The sequence below is a fragment of the Pseudonaja textilis genome, chromosome 17 (genome assembly GCF_049901715.1).
Source record: "Pseudonaja textilis isolate UNSWEBS1 chromosome 17, rPseTex1.2, whole genome shotgun sequence".
Classification (NCBI taxonomy): Eukaryota; Metazoa; Chordata; class Lepidosauria; order Squamata; family Elapidae; genus Pseudonaja; species Pseudonaja textilis.
In genome coordinates this window covers 1,218,207-1,238,248 of record NC_142006.1, presented here as the reverse complement: position 1 = coordinate 1,238,248, position 20,042 = coordinate 1,218,207, and the positions used below count along the sequence as shown (strand labels likewise).

The 20,042-nt window shown below is 51.2% G+C and overlaps 1 protein-coding gene across 3 annotated transcripts; it reads left to right on the top strand.

Annotated features, from left to right (window-relative positions):
* The first annotated feature begins 1,867 nt into the window (after positions 1-1,867).
* Positions 1,868-19,610, top strand: INPP5E (inositol polyphosphate-5-phosphatase E). Of its 3 annotated transcripts, XM_087914375.1 has the most exons (11): positions 1,868-1,941; positions 5,346-6,179; positions 8,062-8,185; positions 9,024-9,121; positions 9,878-10,002; positions 10,240-10,359; positions 11,782-11,889; positions 13,407-13,568; positions 16,682-16,797; positions 17,883-18,019; positions 18,690-19,610. In XM_087914375.1, exons 2-11 carry the CDS (start codon positions 5,440-5,442, stop codon positions 18,820-18,822), a joined length of 1,863 nt encoding a protein of 620 aa, XP_087770501.1. In that variant the 5' UTR covers positions 1,868-1,941; positions 5,346-5,439; the 3' UTR covers positions 18,823-19,610. The 3 variants fall into 3 exon arrangements, with proteins under 3 accessions (XP_087770501.1, XP_087770502.1, XP_087770503.1); XM_087914376.1 differs by lacking the exon at positions 11,782-11,889; XM_087914377.1 differs by lacking the exons at positions 16,682-16,797; positions 17,883-18,019; positions 18,690-19,610 and adding an exon at positions 14,624-14,789.
* The last annotated feature ends 432 nt before the right edge of the window (positions 19,611-20,042 follow it).

Below are 20,042 nucleotides of genomic sequence, written 5' to 3'. Positions count from 1 at the left end.
CTCCGCTGGCCGATTCTGCTGCTGGAGAACCACAATACCATCCCTCAGGTTTCTTAGGGGATTTCAGTGGCCTGCGCCCGTTGGGGGGGATCAAGGCTGAATAGATGGTCCCAAAACAGGAGGGCGAATCTGTATACAACATTAGGTTCCGTCAAGTCATTGTCAGCTCAGAGGGACCCCCTAGATATTCTTCGAGAGAATCTGGCCCCCAGTTGGTCCTTCAGCCTTCCAGCCAGTCCCCTTTGCACCTGGTTGCCGTCTTTCCTTCCACCTCTCCCAGCTTCTGCAGAGCTGGGTTTTCATAATGTGGTTTTCCAAGTAGATTTTGAGTCTGGTCTTTGCCTTAAGAGAGACTGCTGGGTTGAGGGGTTGGATCTATCCGTTTTGGCCCGTCTTCTCCAACCCCAGAGCTCAAAAGCCTCAGTGTTTCTAAACAGTTATCTGAATAGAATCGAACGAACGAGCCGGAAGGGACCTTGGAGGTCTTCTAGTCCAGCCCCTAAATAGAATAGGTCCTCCTGCTTGGGCAGAGGGGTGGACTAGAAGACCTCCAAGGTTCCTTCCGGCTCGTTCGTTCTATTCTGAGTGCTCTTCCTCTCCTGCTTCCTTGCAAATTACAGCGAAGCTGCAGTCACGGTGTGTCAAAGCAGCAGGCAGTCGTAAGCAAAGTGCTGCGTGTGGTGAGGAGGATGAAGAAACGCCCTCAGCACTGGAACTCGGTTCATTTAGTGACGGTTCAAAGTTAGAACGGCTCTGAAAAAAAGTGGCTTATGACGACTTTTCAGAGTTGCGACCTTTGTAGCATCCCCATGGGATCAAAATTCAGGCGCTTTGGCAAGCTGGTTCATACTTATGACCGTTGCTGTGTCCCCGGGGTCGCCCGGTCCCCTTTTGGGACCTGACAATGTCAAAAGGGGAAGCCAGATTCACTTAGCGACCGGGTGACTTAACTTTTATCAACCGCAACGAGTCCCTTAAACCCAGAGGTCTCCAAACTTGGCCACTTTTAAGACTTGTGGACTTCAACTCCCAGAATTGGCCTCAGCCAGCAAAGCTGGCTTGAAGAAATCACAGTTGAGACCTGAGTTGAAGGAATCCACAAGTCTTAAGTCTTAGTGGCCAAGTTTGGAGACCCCTGCTTTGCCGGCTGAGGAATTCTGGGAGTTGAAGTCCACAAGTCTTAAAGTGGCCAAGTTTGGAGACCCCTGCTTTGCCGGCTGAGGAATTCTGGGAGTTGAAGTCCACAAGTCTTAAAAGTGGCCAAGTTTGGAGACCCCTGCTTTGCTGGCTGAGGAATTCTGGGAGTTGAAGTCCACAAGTCTTAAAGTGGCCAAGTTTGGAGACCCCTGCTTTGCCGGCTGAGGAATTCTGGGAGTTGAAGTCCACAAGTCTTAAAGTGGCCAAGTTTGGAGACCCCTGCTTTGCCGGCTGAGGAATTCTGGGAGTTGAAGTCCACAAGTCTTAAAGTTGGCCAAGTTCGGAGGCCCCTGCTGAGGCTTAACGCCCGTGGTGAGAAAAGTGGTTAAAATGGAGGCAAAACTCAACACCTCTGTCCACAGCAGAAATATTGGGCTCCGTTGTGCTCGTAAGTCGAGGAGTCTCGCTGGGGGTGCAACCCACAGTTGGGAGGGTCAGGCGGACCCAACCAGGCCCGTGGGGGGGGGGGGGGGAAAGGAGGGGCAAGGTCCCAGGTGTGGCTTCACAGCTGCAGCGCCTCCCTTCTTCTCCTCCTCCTCCTCTTCCCCCTGCCCCGCCCATCCGGAGTTGGCCTCGGCGAGGAAGAAGCGCCTCCTCAGCGGGGGCGCCATGGCAACGCGCTGAGGGGGCGGGGCGGGAGCGCGAGCGTGCGCACGAGCGTACCGGCGCGCGGGGCGGCCGTTGGAGTGGGCGGAGCCACGGCCTCGACGGCTGTGAGGAGGAGGGCCGGCTCGGCGCGGCGAGGTAGGCCGGCCGCCTCCCGGGGGCTCGTAATGTGAGGCTGGCGGGCTGACCGGCGCGGCCTTCCCGCTTCTGGCAGTCCTGTCGTTTCGCTTTGGGGACGGGCTCTTTCCCTCCGTTTGGCGCCCTTGTTTCGCCTTCGTTCCTTTCCTCGGGGGTGGGGTCGTTTAATTCCACCCCCTCAGAAATCAAGGAAAACAACCCCAAGCCCCCTTAGGAATCCTTGCCCTGCATGCCGTGGATGATGGGGCTCTTCATCCCGAGGAGGCGGGGGGGGTGTGATTTGCGTGGCTCCGCCCCCTTGACCTTTGGGGGGACCTTTGGGGGAAAGGAGGGGCATAGAGTCGGGGACCCCTTTGCCCCCCCTTCCCAGGCCACTTGCTAGCTATGGGGGGCCTCTTGTAAACCTCCCCAGGCTTGTCTCCTCCCTCCCCTCCTTTCGTGGCCCCCATGGGTGAGGTGACCCCCCATCCATCTAGGGTTCCTCTTTCACTTCCTATAATCTCCCCCCCAATCCTTGGAAGAAGGTGCAAAAGACTCCCAGAGAGAGGACCACCGGCAGTCCCCAACTTATGGCCACAGTGGAGCCCAAAGTTCCTGTCGGTCAGCGAGCCACTTGTCAAGTGAGCTTGGCCCCATTCTACCACCTGTCTGGCTACGGTCGTTAATGGCAAAGTTACTAACGGGGTTGTTAAGTGAATCCTTGCGGTTGTTAACTGAGTAAGCCGGTTGTTAAGTGAATCCGGCTTCCCCCTTGACTTGGCTTGTCAGAAGGTCGCAAAAGGGAATTGCCCCACCCCACCCCGCAAACCGGGATGCTATGACCGTCGTAAATAGGAATCAGTTGCCTAGCGCCTGAATCTTGATCGTGTGACCACTGCAACAGTCGGGAGTGTGAAAAAGGAGCATAAGTCTACTTTTGTGTTGTAACTTTGAGCGGGTCACTAAATGAACTGTTTGTAAGTCAGGGACCACCTGCATTGCAATTGGGCGTGATTGAAATTGCTGAGGACAAATTGCAACAATGCGGAAAGGATCTGTGGTTGCGGATCTGGGGTCCCGTGTCTTGGAGACACAATTCATCCTTTTCCTGTAGCTGAGCTGCCATAGAGGTCCAAGGGTCAATCCAGACAATGTGTTAACAAAATAACAGGATTGGAAGGAACCTTGGAGGTCTTCTAGTCCAACCTCCCCCCCCCCACACACCATTTCAGACAAACGGCTGTCCGGTCACTTCTTGAAAACCTCCAGTGATGAAGCACCTGCAACTTCTGTTCCACAGATTAATTGTTCTCCCTGTCAGGAAGTTTCTCCTTAATTCCAAATTTCTTCTCTCCTTGATGACTTTCCATTCATTGATTCTTGTCCTGCCTTCTGGTGCTTTGGAGAAGAGGTTGAGCCCCTCCTCTCCGTGGCAGCTCCCTCAAGAATTGGAAGACGGGCTTTCCTGTCTCTCCTGGTCCTTCTTTTCTCTAGACCAGTGGTCCCCAACCTTTTTTGTGCCACGGCCCGGTACCAGCATCACAAAATGATCCGTGGCCCGGTACCGGCATCAGCACACATGACAAGGCGAGTCGAGCGACCGGCCAGCCAGCCGTCCCCCGCTTCTCCCCGCCACCTTCAACTCCTCCTTTGTACCTTTGTCGATGGGCTTCGCTTCGGGACGGGTTCGGGACGGTCGCTTGGCTCGCCTTGCCTTGGGTGCTGAAAGAATCCTCGCGCCTTAGTCTCATTCGAAGCCGCCCCCCCACTTCGATGAAACTAAGGTGCGAGGATTCCTTCAGGACCCAAACGCCGCTTTCCAACCGGAAAAGCTCACCTAGAAGCACTTTCTTGTCAAACAAGATGGCGCCCAGCAAACCGGTGGCCTGGTAGGAAATGTACCACGGATCGGTACCGGTCCATGGACCGGTGGTTGGGGACCCCTGCTCTAGACCAGTCATACCCAATTCCTGTAGCCGTTCCTCATATGTTTTAGCCACCAGCCTCCTAATAATCTTTGTTGCTATTCTCTGCATTGATACTACAGTCTCAACATCTTTTTTTATAGCATGGCGACCAAAACTGGATGCAGCATTTCAAGTGTGATCTTACTACTTATAAAGTGGTACTAACACTTCCTGTGATCTTGATTCCATCCCTCTTTAATTGCCTTTTTTGATAACTGCAACATACTGCTGGCTCATATTTAAATGGTTGTTTTCTAGAACTGGATCACTCTCACAGTTACTGTTACTGCTGTTGAGCCAGAGTCTACCTATTCTATACCTGTACATTTGATTTTACTTGCCTAACTGTAAATCCTTACTTTTCTCACTATTGAATTTCACTTTGTTAGAAGGGACCCAGTGTTCAAGTCTTTCAAGATCTTTCTTGGTGTCATCTGCAAATTCGATAAGTTCCCCTTCTATCCCCTCCTCTAAATCATTTATGAAGATATGGAAGAGTCCTGGGCCAAACAAGAACCTTGGAGTAACCCATTGCATACTTCCCTCCGTGTAGAAGTAGTTCAATTAAGGACTCTACACATTGAGTGTGGTTGGTCAGGCATTTAGGAATCCATCTGATGATAATGTCTAACCTTTTTTCTATCTTATAAAGTAGTAGGCTGTGGTCTACTTTATCAAATACCTTACTGAAATCCAAGTAAATTATGTCCACAGCATTTCTGTGGTCTAGTTTAGCCACTTTGTCAAAGAATGCAGTAAGATTTGTCTGACATGATCTGGGTTTGACAAACCCATGTTGGCTTTAGATTATAACTTTGCTTGCCTGTAGGTATTGGCTGATTCATTGATTGTCTTTTCCAGCATTTTCCCAAGTAGTATTCCCATTCTATAGTTTCCTGGAACCGTTTCCCTTCCTCTTTTGAAGATAGAAATCATGTCAGCTCTTTTCTAATCCTCTGGTAGTTGCCCGGTGCTCCATTACCAATTGTGTATTAGTAACATTTATGGTTGCAATTGTGATTACAATCATAAATGTGTTTTTCCCACTTTGATATCTCTGCCTTGACATCTGATACTTTGCTGGGTATAAACTACGGTCTCTTTTAAAGAGCGTGTATAAATTATTGAAGCAGTGCCTTGCATTGTCATCATCATCTAGTTAAAATTGTGGGATAAATAGTATTCTTTGAGATGAATCTACCCTAATCACAATTTCCTACAGTTCTGATCTGTTTCATAAACCTCTGATCTATAAAATGGGAATGACCCAACTAATACTAGAAGCATCTTTTGAGAGTGGATCCATTGGGTGGTTTCAATATTCTGTAATTCAAGCAGAAGGCTTGGCTAACCTCCCTCATTAATGTTTCCGGGGACAGGACAAAGTGCCACTCCAAGCTTGGGTAGCACTTTTAGGGTTCTCTCCCTGACCATTTTTTTTCTCATATTCCTCTTCAGGTTTTTCCTCTGAGATGAAAACTTGGCTAGTAAGAAATAGCGATTCTTTGACTTCCTCCTAGTTGGTGCATCTAATGGATTCTCCTAGCAGACAATGGAGCATCTCTCAAGCGATGGGCCCCAAATCCGGCAGCCAAAGGAGGAGAGCTGCTCTCCACGGAAAGAGGCAGGCAGTAGTGGGGATCATCTCTCCAGGGACCCACCAGAAGTCAAGCTGCCCTTTTCCAGCGATCCTTTCAGACTGCCGTTAGAAGGATCCCAAGCCCCAGCTGGGCTCAAGTCATTTACTCCAAAGCCTCCCCGTAAACCGAGGCTGGAGCGGACGTCGTCGCTGGACGAACTGATCTGGCAGAGAAGGAGGCGGCCTTTCAGAATGAATCAAGGGAATTCGGTGGATTCAGCTGAGGGGGGCTCCTCCAGTGGTTCTTTCCAGGGAGAGAGCCCCGCCAAGCAGGAAGTCGCCTCCAGCGGCAACCACCACCATCCGCAGCCTCGGCACGACTTGAACTCGGGCTCCGAGGGCCCCCACCTCAGCCAAAGCCGACCCAGCTTTTCAGCTTTGCCCAGGAAGTTGTCCAAGGTCGTGGACGCCCAGCCTCCACCTCCTCTGGAGCTTGAGGGCTCCTTTCCTTCTCTGAGGACGACTAATAGGATTGACCCAGATTGTGCGGACTACAAGTTCAGCCCTCGGAGGGGGTTTCCAAGAGCAGGCAGCAGCTGGAGCGACACACAACTTCAGAGACGTGGAATGGCTTGTGAACACTGCCTGGCTGCCTCCACCAAATCCACCTTCAGCCTGCTGGCCCCCATCCGTGTCACCGATGTGCGAAACAGGTGTGTATCTTGGGGCAGGGAGACCATGGCGGCGGCAGTCACCCCACTCCAATATGGATGTTGCTTTTGCAATTCTTTCTAAGACCGATTCTTCTTTCAGGAAATCTGAATGCAGATTGGGAAAAGTGAGTGTGTGTGTGTGTTTGGGGTGGCGGGGGACGTTCTTAGAAGGATGCTTCAGCAGCAACCTAATACCCCCTCCAGTCATGTCATTGGGAAACCCCTGTCAGTTTTCAGGTGGTAACTTTTAGATAGTAAGGTTTTGCTTATTCTCCTTTAGAAAGTTACCTGTCTGCTGCTTGCTGAATCACATGCTACACTCTGCCCTGCCTTCCCATCCCAGCTGCTTAGATCCCTGGCATAAAAAGAAGGATCTCCAGCTCAAGTTCAGCCTTGGAGTTTCCAACAGAAGACTAGGGTAGCATGTGAGGAGGAGGCCCCTGCTGCTCTTTTGCTCATCTTCCTTGTACTCCAGAGAAAGAGAATGCTGTGGAGGAATAGGAGGACACTGTTTTAATCTTGAGAAGGGAGAAATCCATTATAAAATGACTGTTACACCACTGAGCTCTGTCCAGCCTCCCTGTCTAGGATCTGCTAGCTCTGGGATTGACCAGCACCTCCCTTTCTAAAATGGAGGCAAAGTCCTAGAGAGGCTCCTTGATCACAGGAGGGCACCATGTTTCAATGGCTGCTTTGTCCTTCAGGTGCATACAGCTCTCCCTGGTTGAGACAGAAAACTAGCAGAAATAGGCACTAAGCTGTGCATATGTTAGAACTTGTTCATCGTGGAATAATTCTGATTGCATCACAGGGTCTCTTGTTGTCACACACACACACACACACCCCAACCCCCCTTCATTCCAAAGGTAGGGAGAATGGGGAAATAAAGACTGAGTAGCCACCCAGCCTACTTCGCAGTTGTTGGGAGGGCTTTAAAAAGTGCAGCAGAGAAATCCAGCCATTCCTGGTGAGTGTTTAATAACAGGGAGAATGGACAGCTCTGTGTGTGGCAGGATGTTGCAAAATTCTTTTCTAAACTTTTCTGGCCCAAACCAGAAGCCTGTTCATGACCTTTGAAGCCAAGACAGCTTCACACTTGGGTGTTTTGAAGAGCAGCCCTATTCCCCACAGGCTTGGCTGCCTTTTTTGCTTCTTGTTAAACCCCAGTGTCCTCCCCTCAGGACACCAACATGACTAATGACAAAGTCAGTCGTCCCTCCTGCCCCAAATGCCATCGCTCTGCCAAGCAGCCAATCCCCACAGCACTGCCCTTTGCCTAAGGATGTTTCCCTTTGTAGTGGGACTGTATCCCTATTATCCTTCTCATCTTTCCTTTCACCTCCTCCTATTGGCATCCTATGATTCTGTCACTTATTGCTTGCATGTACACTGGGGTCTTTATACACCAGAGACAAACTCCTCACGCGTCCAATCACGCTTGGCCAATAAAGAATATTCTGTTCTTTCCCTCGCAAGGACTTAAGCACTGGAATACCCTTCCGTGCTCACTTTGCAACAGCCCTGTCAGGGAGATAATGTGGAGATGACGATTGGGCCACCAAGCACCTAGCTAGCTTCATGTTTTGAGCTTGTCCTCCTGAGTCTTCTGACTGCTGCATCTCACTGGACTGAAGAAGGCTCTGTGTCTCTCCTCCCAGCCCCCAGCCCCCAATGCCAGCTGAGCTTTTTTCAGGGGAGAACTTTGCCACCATGAAACTCTGGAGCTAGAAAGGCCTGTCTCTCCTCCTCCTCCTCCTCTCTTATGCCTTTGACATCTCAGCCCCGATTTCAGTCTTAGTTGACTTTCCACAGGTAAGTCAAGCCTATAAGCCTACCCTGTAGATTGTCGTAATGCAACAAAACAGAATGTCCTTTTCTGCAGAAGCTACTTGGAAGGCAGCCTTCTTGCTAGTGGTGCCCTCCTGGGAGCAGAAGAGCTGAACCGGTATTTTCCTGATCGCAACATTGGCATCTTTGTAGCCACCTGGAACATGCAGGGCCAGAAGGTGAGGAAGTGAGGGGGTCCCTGTCCTTCTCTGATCCTAGGGAAGCCCAGAAGGAAAAATCAAGACTGGGCTCAGCTTGGCCTACAGAATGGACAGGTTGGGCCGCTCACATGGACTTTTCTCCCTGGAAACACGTGGCTGCACACCTGCCCTTTTACCCTCGGCAGATCTTTCTGGACAGCGATTCCGATTTTGCGTGTAAAGTTCATCTTTTCATGCAGACCACTTGGAAGCATGTTCAGTGAGGGTGTATGTGCAACCTGTCGGGACAAACCAGCATTTTAGGACCCATAAATCCATTTGCAGCTCCTCCATTCCCAGGCATGGAGGGTTTTTTTTAAAATAGCCATTTCAGCTTTTCTTTCACAAATACTTTTTTCTGGGAAATGTAATAAAGCAGTGGAAAGAAGCAGATGGGCCAGTCCAGCTTTCTAAACGAGTGAGAAAACTAAAGAAAACGGGAGTGTCTCCTTGTGTGATTCTCTTCTTTTTGCCACATTATAAATGGGACTTGAAGTTGTCCTTGTTAGAAAGCTGGTGTACCTGAAACAAGTATTTGTTGTGCGTTATTTCACAAGTAGTGCATGGGATAGCAAGAGGAGCAGAGTCGCCTTAATCCTCCAAATAATGTGGATTAAGTCATTTTCTGAACAGATCAACAGTTTGTCCATTTTCTGCATTCCAACCCAGGTGAACAGAAAAAGTGTTTGCATCCTGCAGGCAGAAAAACGGATTTGATAACCTGCCTCATTTCTTGCTCTTCGGTTGTCAGTAGAGCCCGCCCCACCTGCCTGGAGGGCTCCTCTACAGTTGGAAAGGTCCCTTTTTTTTCTTGCAGGAGCTCCCTGAGGTGCTGGATGACTTCCTGTTTCCGTCTGAGCCTGATTATGCCCAGGACATGTACGTGATAGGGATCCAAGAAGGATGTCCAGATAGGTATGGAAGCAAGCAACTTTGTAGCTGAGGGAGCCTCCTTCCTTCCTTCCTTTCTCCTTTCCTTCCTTCCTGCATCCATCCATCCATCCTTCCTTCCTGTATCCATCTTTCCTTCCTCCTATCCTTCCTTCCTGTATCCATCCTTCCTTCCTGTATCCTTCTTCCCTCCTTCTCTTCTTTCCTGTATCCATCTTTCCTTCCTTCCTTTCTTTCTGTATCCTTCCTCTTTTCCTTCCTTCCTATATCCTCCCTTCCTCCCTCCCTCCCTCCCTCCCTCCCTCCCTCCCTCCCTCCCTCCCTCCTGAGAATCACCACACTACAAGTAGGATCATTACTCTGCACGGGTTAAGGCTGTTGCAAGTCCTCTCCCCTTTTGCAACAAGGCAGAACTTTCTGTTAAAGCCGGGCGAGGGGTCTCAGAGGTGAAGGCCTCCTCTGGGAGACGGCTGCCGGGGGGCCGTCGGCAATCTTCGTCTCCTTTCCTCCCCATTTGTCTACAAGCGTCAGTGGGCGTGACCAGAGGCCAGCGCCTGGGAGAAGAGCGAAGGTGGGCCCTTCCCTGCAAGGAGCCGGGAGCCAAACCGAGGGTCCCAAGCCCATGGAACGAGGGTGGAGGACGGGTGCCTCCGGGAGATCCTGGGCCTTCTTAATCAGCCTGACTGGCCACCAAAGTCCTTTCTGAGCCTGGATGGGGCCGGCTGACCGCCCAGCTGCTCTGGTACTGAGGGGCCAATTGGCTTTGCTTCCTTTCCGCAGGCGAGAGTGGGAGATCCGCCTGCAGGCAACGCTGGGCCCTCAGTACGTCATGTCTTACGCAGCTGCTCACGGGGTCCTTTACCTGTCCTTCTTCTTGCGAAGGGACCTCATCTGGTTTTGCTCAGGTAGGCGTGGCCCTTTCAGCCACTTCGACCATGGGGCTGTTGCTGATTCCCCCGGACAGCCTCTTTTTTTTTTTTTTTACTAATTTGGCGGGAGGAAGCCTGTCGTGGAACTGAAGCCCGTCGTTGAATTGCAGCCTTTTTCACCCCAGGGGAAAAGGAGAAGAGCTGCCTTTTCGTTCTGTCCCTGTCTGGTCTGAGCACTCGATGACAGGCCGTGCCGCTTCTCTCTTCCCACAGAGGTGGAATGTGCCACAGTGACGACGCGCATCGTGTCTCAGTTCAAAACCAAAGGTGCGCTGGGAATTTGCTTCACGTTCTTCGGCACGTCCTTCCTTTTCATCACTTCCCACTTTACCTGTGAGTATCTCCCCAAGTTCCCCTTGGGCCTGCCTTGGAGTCAGAATAGGGTCTTCCCCCCCTCCCCCACCCAAAAGCTCTGTAAACTGGTACGCCAGTTGAACTACCTGCTTTATGCTCTTGGATGCGAGTAAGGCAGAGATGTAGAGTTATTGCAGAAATTTGGGAAGTTGTGTTGTCAAAGAAAAGGGCAGCACCAGACATTCCTCCCTTCCTTGATGGTCCCAAGGCTTAAATCGGGGCATCCTCTCCTGCCTTGGTGGAGCCCAAAATCATCTCCTGACCTGCAAAGGTTCTCGGGGAATTCTCCAGCGTGATAGTCGGAGATTTCTACCCCAGGTGAGATTGAATCCCCACAAGTTTCCCTTCTCAAACGAAGAAACACTTTTTGGATGATGCATTTATAAACGGCTTCTCCCTCTCTTCCAAGACAGTGCATACAGAATAAAAGACATACCCAAAAAGTTGATGCAGGGGACATTTTGTCTTTTTGTAATTGAAAAAGAGACCCAGTTGGGTGTTGTGGCTAAGGCACCAGTATATAAACCTGGGAGAGGGTGAGTTCTATAGTCCTGCCTTGGCACAAAACCAGCTGGCTGACAGTGAGGTCTAGGAAGGAGGGAATGCCTTTCTTGGGGGGTGAGGAGGGAAGAGTCCCTTGCCAAAAACTGCCAGGACTTGTCCAGATAATCTCTAAGAATTGGACACAAGTGAACAGAAGCGGGAGAAAAACGAAACTCACATTGATGAGGTGGTTTCCTTTGAGAGTTAAGATTTTACCCTTCTGGCAAAGGTGAGCGGGCAGAGGAAACCTGCCAGCCTGTGTTCACTCTTCGGCCTGAAGCCCATGGGGCATCCAAGCACCCTTAGAATTCCAGCTCCCTTCCTTCCCTTCCCCTCATTCTCCAGCCAAGATCTTTCCCACCAGAAAGTGGGGAAAATGTGGATCTTGGCCTGACAGCTGGGCTACCCCTTGACCCTTACCCAGAGTCCGTGGTCCTCGTTGTTCTCCCTGATCTTCAGAATTTTGGCCTTACGTTGTGAATGTTGGAGATTGTTCTGAAACGGGGGTCTTCCAACTTGGCCGCTTTAAGACTTGTGGACTTCAACTCCCAGAATTCCTCCTCCAGTCGTGTTAGCTCAGGAATTCTGGGAGTTAAAAGTCCACAAGTCTTAAGAGCGGCCAAGTTTGAAGACCCTTGTTCTAAAAGAATCTTGCCTACTTTTTAGGACTCCGGTCCAGATTCTTTCCTTGGTCTGGCTGTTAGCAACGCAGCTCGCAGCTTGTTCCATTTGCAGAGCTTTGCTCCTTCTGGGGATCGAAGTCAGTACTGGGAGAGAAATCTTCCAGGGGAAGCTGCTGGGTTGGGGTCTTTTTCTCTCCCCCCGGCACCTGCCCTAAGCAGCCTCCTTTTCTTTCAGCTGGAGATGGCAAAGTCAGCGAGAGGGTCCTGGATTACCACAAGACCATCCAGGCTCTTTCACTGCCCAGAAATATTCCAGATACCAACCCCTATCGATCTAGCTCCTGTGAGTAATTTGGCACTTGAAAAATGCTGCTTTCACTCTGTTTGTCGTCTGCGGGTGTAACTTTCTCTGTCAAATAAACACCGCCATCATCATGCCCCCCTGAAAGGGAGTTTGTGTTCTAGAAAGTCCCTCATTTGGCCCCAGCACAAAATGTGGGTCCCAGCGATAAAATCGGATTTTAGAGGGAACAGCCAGCGTTTCCCTATTTGGGCAATTTTGAGATGGATGGGCTTTAGTGATTTTCACCCATTCCATCACTCTGCTAAACAAAACTAATTCCCACAACACTGTCACACTATTTACTAAGTGTTACTATTATTATTCTCATCCTTCCTGTTTCCTATCTCCTTTTCTACTTATGACTATAACTTTGTTGCGTGTATCTTTACAATTTATATTGTTTTATTTAGTTTCCCGGTATGATTTATGTTGATTGCTTCTTTAGTATCCTATGACTATCACTAAGTGTTGTATCTTATGGTTTATAATGAATGTATTTTTATGACGACTGTGATCATAGTTTATCACGTACATCTTTTATGGATACTGAGAGCTTACGCTCCGAAGACAAATTCCTTGTGTGTCCAATCACACTTGGCCAATAAAGCATATTCTATATTAACCCCAGAATCCCCCAACCAGCAAGGCCATTGCTAAGAATTCTGGGAACTGAAATCCAGGCCTTTCAGAGTTGCTGAGATTAGCAAATGGTGGCAGATCATAGTCCCTGTTTCAAAAAATGTCACACAGAAATTCAGAATTTAGATAGACCTTGACTTGCAGCCATTTGTTTAATGACTGTTTGAAATTTCAGCAGCATGAAAGAGGTCACATGGTCATCAAAATTCAGACGCTTGGCAACTGTCACGTATTTATGACGGGTTGCAATGTCCCCCATGATCCCCTCTCGTGCCCTTCTGACAAGCAAGATCCGGGAAGCCAGATTCACACAATAACCATATTCCTAACTTAACAGCTGCACTGATTCAGGTAACAACTGCAGCAAAAATGGTCGTAAAATGGAGCAAAAGTCAAAAACGGGTTTAGCAATGGAAAGATTGGGCTCAAATGTGGTCCTAAGTCGAGGACACTCTGTCCAGAAGTTCAGAGTTCAGACCTGAAGTGGTTTCCGTTTCAGTCGCTTTGTTTGCAAGCTTTGAATGGACTGAATTTCACCCTCAAGCCCCCGTGGTCAACCTCGGGTGCAAGTGGTTGGGGAAGGCTTCCTCTTAACTGCTGCAGCCTCTTTAGAATAGGAGCTGGAAGGGGCCTTGGAGGTCTTCTAGTCCAGCCCCCTGCTCGAGCAGGAAAACCCATAGTATTTCAGACAGGTGCCTGTCCAGTCTCCTTTTAAAAACACGTCCAATGATGGAGAGCCCACGATTTCTGGGGGCAAAGCTGTTCCCCTGGTTAATTGTCCTCACTTGTCAGGAAGTTTCTCCTTAATTCCAGGTTGCTTCTCTTGGATGAGTTTCCTCTCTCCACTCTTTTCCCCCTTCCTTTGCTTGGTTCTGCAGCCGACGTCACGAGCCGCTTTGACCACGTCTTCTGGTTCGGAGACTTCAACTTCCGCCTGAATGAGAACCGGGAGGTAGTAGAGGAGATCCTCAACCATGGCCGGGACCTGGACGTCTCGTTGCTGCTGCAGCATGACCAGCTGTTGAAGGAAATGCAGAGTGGTGAGGAGCCCCTTCCCATTTTCCATGTCTGTCAAGAGTTGGTTTAATGTCAGGGTTCCAAGTAATAAAAACCCGTTGCAAGAGAGACCCCGAGGCAATGGAACTGAATATGTTGGAAATATATTGGCACATACCTGGTGAAAACCGACTCTGAAAACTCCTGCGGTTTTCACCTTATTAAAAGTAAGAGATGTTCTGCTTTCTCAAAGCAATCAGTCCGACAGCCCGGTGGCATCCCCTCCGCCACCTTCTGACCAGGTGGGAGAATGTCCTTGGTTCCCAAGAGAAAGTTTTGGCTACAAAACCCCCCTCTTGTCTCAATTTCCCCCCTCCCTGACCCTCAGCTCCAGTGTGGCAGCTCTGAAGCGGACAAAACGGCTTCGGTCAGGCCAGCTTCAGGGTTGGCCATGTGTTTTTGCAGGAGCCACCTCTCTCTCTCTCTCACACACACACACACACACCGCCCCCAAATGTCTTGATCCGTGCAATAACCGCTACAGAACCCAAAGCTGCAGTTGGGTGCCAGTTGTGCCCCTTCCTGCAGTCTCAGCACCACAGCTCCTGCCTCCTCAGTGACCTTTGTGTTGGACCTCTCAAGACACCCCCCTCCCTCCCTCTCAGGAAGGCAGTGGCCCTTTTGATGCCCTTCACGGCTCCTGCTTGGTTGCTGAGTGCAGTTTAGAGGGTTGGTTTGGACCTCCGGAGCCCCGATGACCCTCAGAACTGTCTTCTCCAAACAGGATTAACCCGCCCCCCTCAGCTGTCCTGGAAGAGGCCCTGGGTAGAATCTCTCTTCCCCGAAGGGCGATGAGGTCCAGAGCAGGTTCTTTCAGTAAGGAGGACCTGTTGGGGGGTCAAGCTTGCTCCCTCTCTTTTTGGGGGGGAAGATGCTAAAGAAAGAGCCCTTCCAAGGAACCTTGGTCAGGTGATGAGGGTCCCTTAGGTTTCTTTAAGGGATTACTATTTATTTACGGAGGGATGGGTAGATAACCGTTTTTGCCTATTGGAAAAGCTTTTAATATCGCACCTTGTCATTAACATCCTGTGCATCCTAGTTGATTACAGCCAAATAGAAGCACGGGGCTGGAAGGGCCCTGGGAGATCTTCTAGTCCAACCCACTGCCCATCGCAGAAGATTTTATGACCATCCTGGACAAACGGTTGTCCAAACATTTCTTGACAACCTCCAGTGGGGGATGGAGCACCGATCAATCCTGGAAGTAAGCCATTGTTCTTCTCATGGTCAGGAAGTTTCCCCTGAGTTCCAGATTGGCTTTCTCTTCTAGGAGCGTCCACCCATAGCGTCCTTACTCTGCCCTCCGGAGCTTCGGAGAAGAAGGCGACCCCCCGCTTCTCTCTGCGGCAGGCGCTCCTGTGCCAGAAGGCAGGTATCCTGTTACCCCTCATTCTTCTCTTCGTTAGGCCAGGTGCACCCATTTCCCTGAACTCTTCCTGGTAGCATCTTCGTGCTCTTCTCCGCACTCTTTCCCAAGTCTTAGCATCTTTTTTTAAAAAAACCATGTGATTACCAGAATGGGGTGCAGTATGCCAAGTGTGGCCCCACTAATACTAAGCAGTACTGTCACTTCAGGTGACTTTGATGCTTCTCCCGCTAATGGTGCAGTCCAGGACTGTCTTGGCTTTTTTGGCAGCTGCTGCACAGTGCTGCCTCGGTGGTCCGCCTAGATGCTTTGCACAGTTGGTACTGTTGGCCCAGGCCACACCAATGCTGCTGATTTTTCCCCTCCAGTACTTAACACTGAACTACATCTTGTTAACTAGGGTGCTCGAACCTGTCAAAATCCTTCTGAATCTTGAGTCTATCTTTCCGTGTTAGCCTTCCCCCTTATTCTGGTATCTGCAAATTTGTTGAGCTCTCCTTCTATCCCCCGCATCTTAGATCTTTATGAGGAGATTGTAGAGCGAGCGCAGAGGAGAGCAGCAAAGGTGATTTAGGGGACTGGAGGTGAAACCGTACGGCGAACAGTGGCAGGAACGTGCAGTGCCTTAACATCTAACCAAGAGGAGGGGTGGCAGGAGAGCGGCCTTTCGATACTTGAGAGGCCGTCACAAGGAAGACGACGATGGGGCCAACTTCTCCAAAACACCTGAGGGCAAGACCAGAAGTAATAGGGGGAAGTCAGAGCCGAAGAAGCTTCTTGGATGAGAAGTGAAACTTCTTCAAAGAAAAACCAGACGGTCCAGTTGCCTCTTGAAAATAAAGCACCTTTGGGACAACAGATGGAAGCACAACAAAGAGAGATCCAATCTAGCGTTAAGGAGGATTTCCTGAAAGTGAGAACAATGCATCAGTGGGACAGCTTCTTCCCCCCTCAGAGGTTGGAGGTGCTCCCTCACTGGATATTTCAAGAAGAGCCTTGACAGCCCTTTGTCTGAGGTGGTGTAGGTTCTGCTTGAGCAGAGGGTTGGACTAGAAGACCTCCGAGGTGCCTTCTAACTCCGTTATTCTGTGTCCCGCACGTTCTACCCCACGGATCTTTTGCTAGCTGAAAGGCAGCCGCTTGTATCCAGGGAGTCCCCATCTTACAAGCGGGAAGGTGGCAGTCTCAGGCGTGGGACCTCGCTTCATTCCCACCGGGGTTTGCTTAAATACCTCCGTGAAAGCCATCAACTTGGGTATAGTCATACAATGCCTCACATCACGACTGCACCATTTAACGACAAATGATTCTGGTCCCTGTTGTCATATGCCGAGAAGTCCTTGCATCTCTCAGGCAGAGAAAGGGGCTTAGCCTCTAGCCCCCTCGCCTCTTGCTCGTTCCCAGGCGTTGCGGGGGGGCTATTGAGCCACATGCAGTTGATTACGCCCACAATTGATTTAGCCACAGCCTGACCAGGTGAGACCGGAGACCTGTCAGGAGTCCAGTGGGGGGGAGCGGCCTTCCAAACCCGCCCCACCTTGGCTCCCTCTTGGTCTGCCTGGGAGGCTTGGACCTGGGTCCTGGTTGCCAAAGCCTTTCGCACGAGACTCTGGTTCTCACTTCCTCCATGTGGCAGCTCAGGGCAGGGCGGCTCTGCATCCCGGGGCGTCCTTAAGGCTGGGATTTGGGGTTCAGCCCTTTGACTTGCCCTTTGATCTGCTCTTGGCACAGGTTCTATATTTAAGGGGTTCCAAGAGGCCCCCATCTTCTTCCGTCCTTCCTACAAGTTTGACGTTGGACAGGACACCTACGACACGACCTCCAAGCAGAGGACGCCTTCGTATACGGTAGGGGTTTGGGGGAGGGGCAGCAAAAAAAACAGGCCTTCCTCTCCCACCCCCACCCCCCCGGAAACCCCTCCGGCAGAAAAGGGCACCCCGGAGCCCATCGCTCTGTCCCCAGTTCCCACAGGCAGCCCAGACTTTCTTTCGCCTGCCCTACTCCATTAAACATACCTTGCTCCCCCAAGCCTCAGCCCCTCTCAGACTCCAGAAGATGGTGTGATGGGCAAGAAGGCTCCAGCCATGCCCCCCTCCCCCTCCGTTTTGAGGGACGGAGCGTCCTGCCTCCGAAGGCTGGGTGCATCCGAGGGAGAGGGTGGAAGGCCCCCACCCATCCACCCTGCCTCCCCTCAGCTGCTCCATATACAGCCCCCTTGGTCCAGAAAGGGGGCCTGCCCTGGCCTAGAGGCTCTGGCCATAGAAGCCTGCCTGGCCCCCAAAAAGGCTCAGGTGAATGACACAAAGGATGAGTGACTTGGCTCACCTTTCCCTTAGGCAAGAGCTGAGGTGGCCCAATGGTTAAAGGCCTTGGGTGAGAGAAACTCGTTTCCTTCCTTCCTTCCTTCCTTCCTTCCTTCCCTTCCTTCCTTCCTTCCTTCCTTCCTCCCTCCCTCCCTCCCTCCCTCCCTCCCTCCCTCCCTCTAAAGGGACCCTAGTATTGCGTCAGAAGAACACGGACACATTCACGAAGCCACGTGAAGCGTTTGTTCCCTTATGGCGCCTCTTCGACCTCGGAATTGCTCCCTTAAGCGTCCCAAGGAAGCTTCCTGGAAAGGGCCCCCATCCCACCCCCCCTCCTCCTCCTCCTCCTCGCCCGCCTCAATTGACACGCAGCGGGAAGGAACAGGGCGAATTAAGCTCACCTCACTTAAAAGCCCCAGAGGGAGACCTCAAATCTCTTTGCCCAAAGTCACGTCCACGGCAGCTCCAGGTTCTGCAGCGCCCAGGACCGGGTCCCCCTGCCCCCTATAAGGCTCTCCACCGCCCCACCTTCCGGAAGGCCTCTGCGCCGGACGTCTCCGGCCGGTCTGTTTGCCCAGGAGCCGTTAGGGTCATCTTCCATCTCTGCTCATCTTCCGTCTCTTCTCCAGGACCGGGTCATCCATCGAAGCCGCCACCAGAATGAGATCCAGGCTGTGAAGTACTCGGCCTGCTTTGGGATCAGAACCTCCGATCACCGCCCCGTGTATGGGCTGTTCCGTGTCAAAGTCAGGCCCGGAAGGGACAAGTGAGTACGGCCGGTCCTTGAGAGGGGGCAGCGGGGGCTGCCTGTTGAAGGAAGGCTTCCTCCCCCACCCGACATTTCCTGCACTGCAACGCCTTGAGAGGCTGGGCGATGAAGCCAGCTGGCAGCCTTTCTCCATCGGGGCCCCCCGATCAGGAGCGGAGGAGGATTTGAGGCTCTGGCTCTGTGTTCGAATGAAACTGTCAGAATGAGACCGCCCTACCGCCCCCCGCCCCCGACCAGAAGGCAGAGGGGTATCCGGGACAGACAGGGATATAAAACCCACCATTTTGTGCAACTGGGTGGGTCTGCTGACCTCGAATACAGTCTCTGTGTTTGTAGCTACCCCAAATCTCATGGAATAGCCAAACCTAGGAAGGTCTCATACGGTCTTGGGACCATTTTTTTCTTTTTAGAAAGGCCCGTTTTTATGTTGGCATCCGGGCCGTTGCACATACTGGCCCATATTGAGTGGAAAGGTTACTGACCCAATTAAGGGGGTGGGAAAACTTGGTCCCTTTAATCAAATTACTGCTAGTGTTTCCGGGCTGTGCAAAGATGAACTGAGGAATCGGGAGGCCCGACTCTTGGAATGGGGCCCAGATCGCCGAAGGATGTAGCGGGTGTGCTAAAGTTTCACCGCCGGTTTGTGCTTTGTCCCCTTCACCTACAGCATCCCGCTGGCGGCAGGCCTGTTCGATCGAGAGCTTTATTTGATTGGCATCAAGAGACGGATCACGAGGCAACTTCAGAAAAAACAAGCTCTGAAAAACCAAAAATCCAGCGCGGTCTGTTCCGTTTCCTGACCAAACGCACCCCGGACTTCTGAGGCAAGTGAAAAGGGGCTTGTGGACCAGGCCTCCTTCGGCTCCCTCTCCGAAGCCAGGCTGGGGGTAAGGAGGCTTCAGCGGGGCCCCCAAAGCGAAGGGCTCCTTGGAGGCTGGACGCAGCTGGGCAGCCGAGGGGTTGGCTCAAGAGTCCTCCAGCGTGTACCGCTTCTTCCTTCTCGACAACAAGCCGGTCTCTTCCCGTATCCTGTTGCTTGAGGAGGGCCCTGGAGTAACCCTGCAGGGCGTTGGCGTTTTCTGGGTTACACCAGCCGTAAACCTTTCTTAGGTTCGGAAGGCACTTCTGGGGGAACAGAGGACCACACTCTCCAAGCCTTGTTTTGTTCAGCTGCAGCTTGGAAGTGAGTGACGCACTAATTTGGTCCCACAAACCGCAACGTTTTTCCTAAGAATTCCAGAAAGGCCCTTGAGGTGCCAGAGGGGCAAGGGAAGACAGCAACCCCATGGGAGTTTATAGGGTGGGGTTTTTTTTTTACCTTCAATCAAGACAAACCAGCTTTCACCAGCTACATTTTTTAAAATCCGTTAACTAAGAGAAACTGGAAACCAGTTTCAATCAACATAGAGCCTTGAGCGGCTGCAAAAATCTATATTTTCAACAACAAAGGCCATTTTTTAACCGATGCCAATGGTTGATGAGTTGCTAGGAATATTTTCCCCTCCTCAGGTTTAGTCAACCATCATTTTCCTGGATTGTGTTTGGGTTCAGAATTCCTTGAAATAAAAGGATGATCCAGAACTAAAAATGCGTCCCTAGTGTGTCGCCTGCTTCTTTAATCTCTGCGCTGTTGATATACCTGTATTGCTGCCTGGAGCTAACTTAAATCCTCATCAACGGAAGTCCAGTATTTTCAACATGTAATACAAGATTCAGAACATAAGAGAGTTGCTTGTTGTGCTGGACTGTGGCAGGGGGCTGTGTCCCACCGCGTTCTTCCAGCCTGCAACGCAGCAACTCCATAAAGGAAATCTGGGGGTTCCCTAGCAAATTCCAAGTCTCGTAAATGCACCCAAGATTCCACCCCAGCATCTCCTTTGCTCCCCACGGGATGAGCCATCAGCCATCAGGACAAGGAGGCTGGCAAAGAATCCCACAAGGGAAGAGGAAGATAACGGGGTACTTATTGAGCTGAGGCTTCAGGCCCTTTTCAGTCCTCTCCTGCCTCTGCCATTAGACC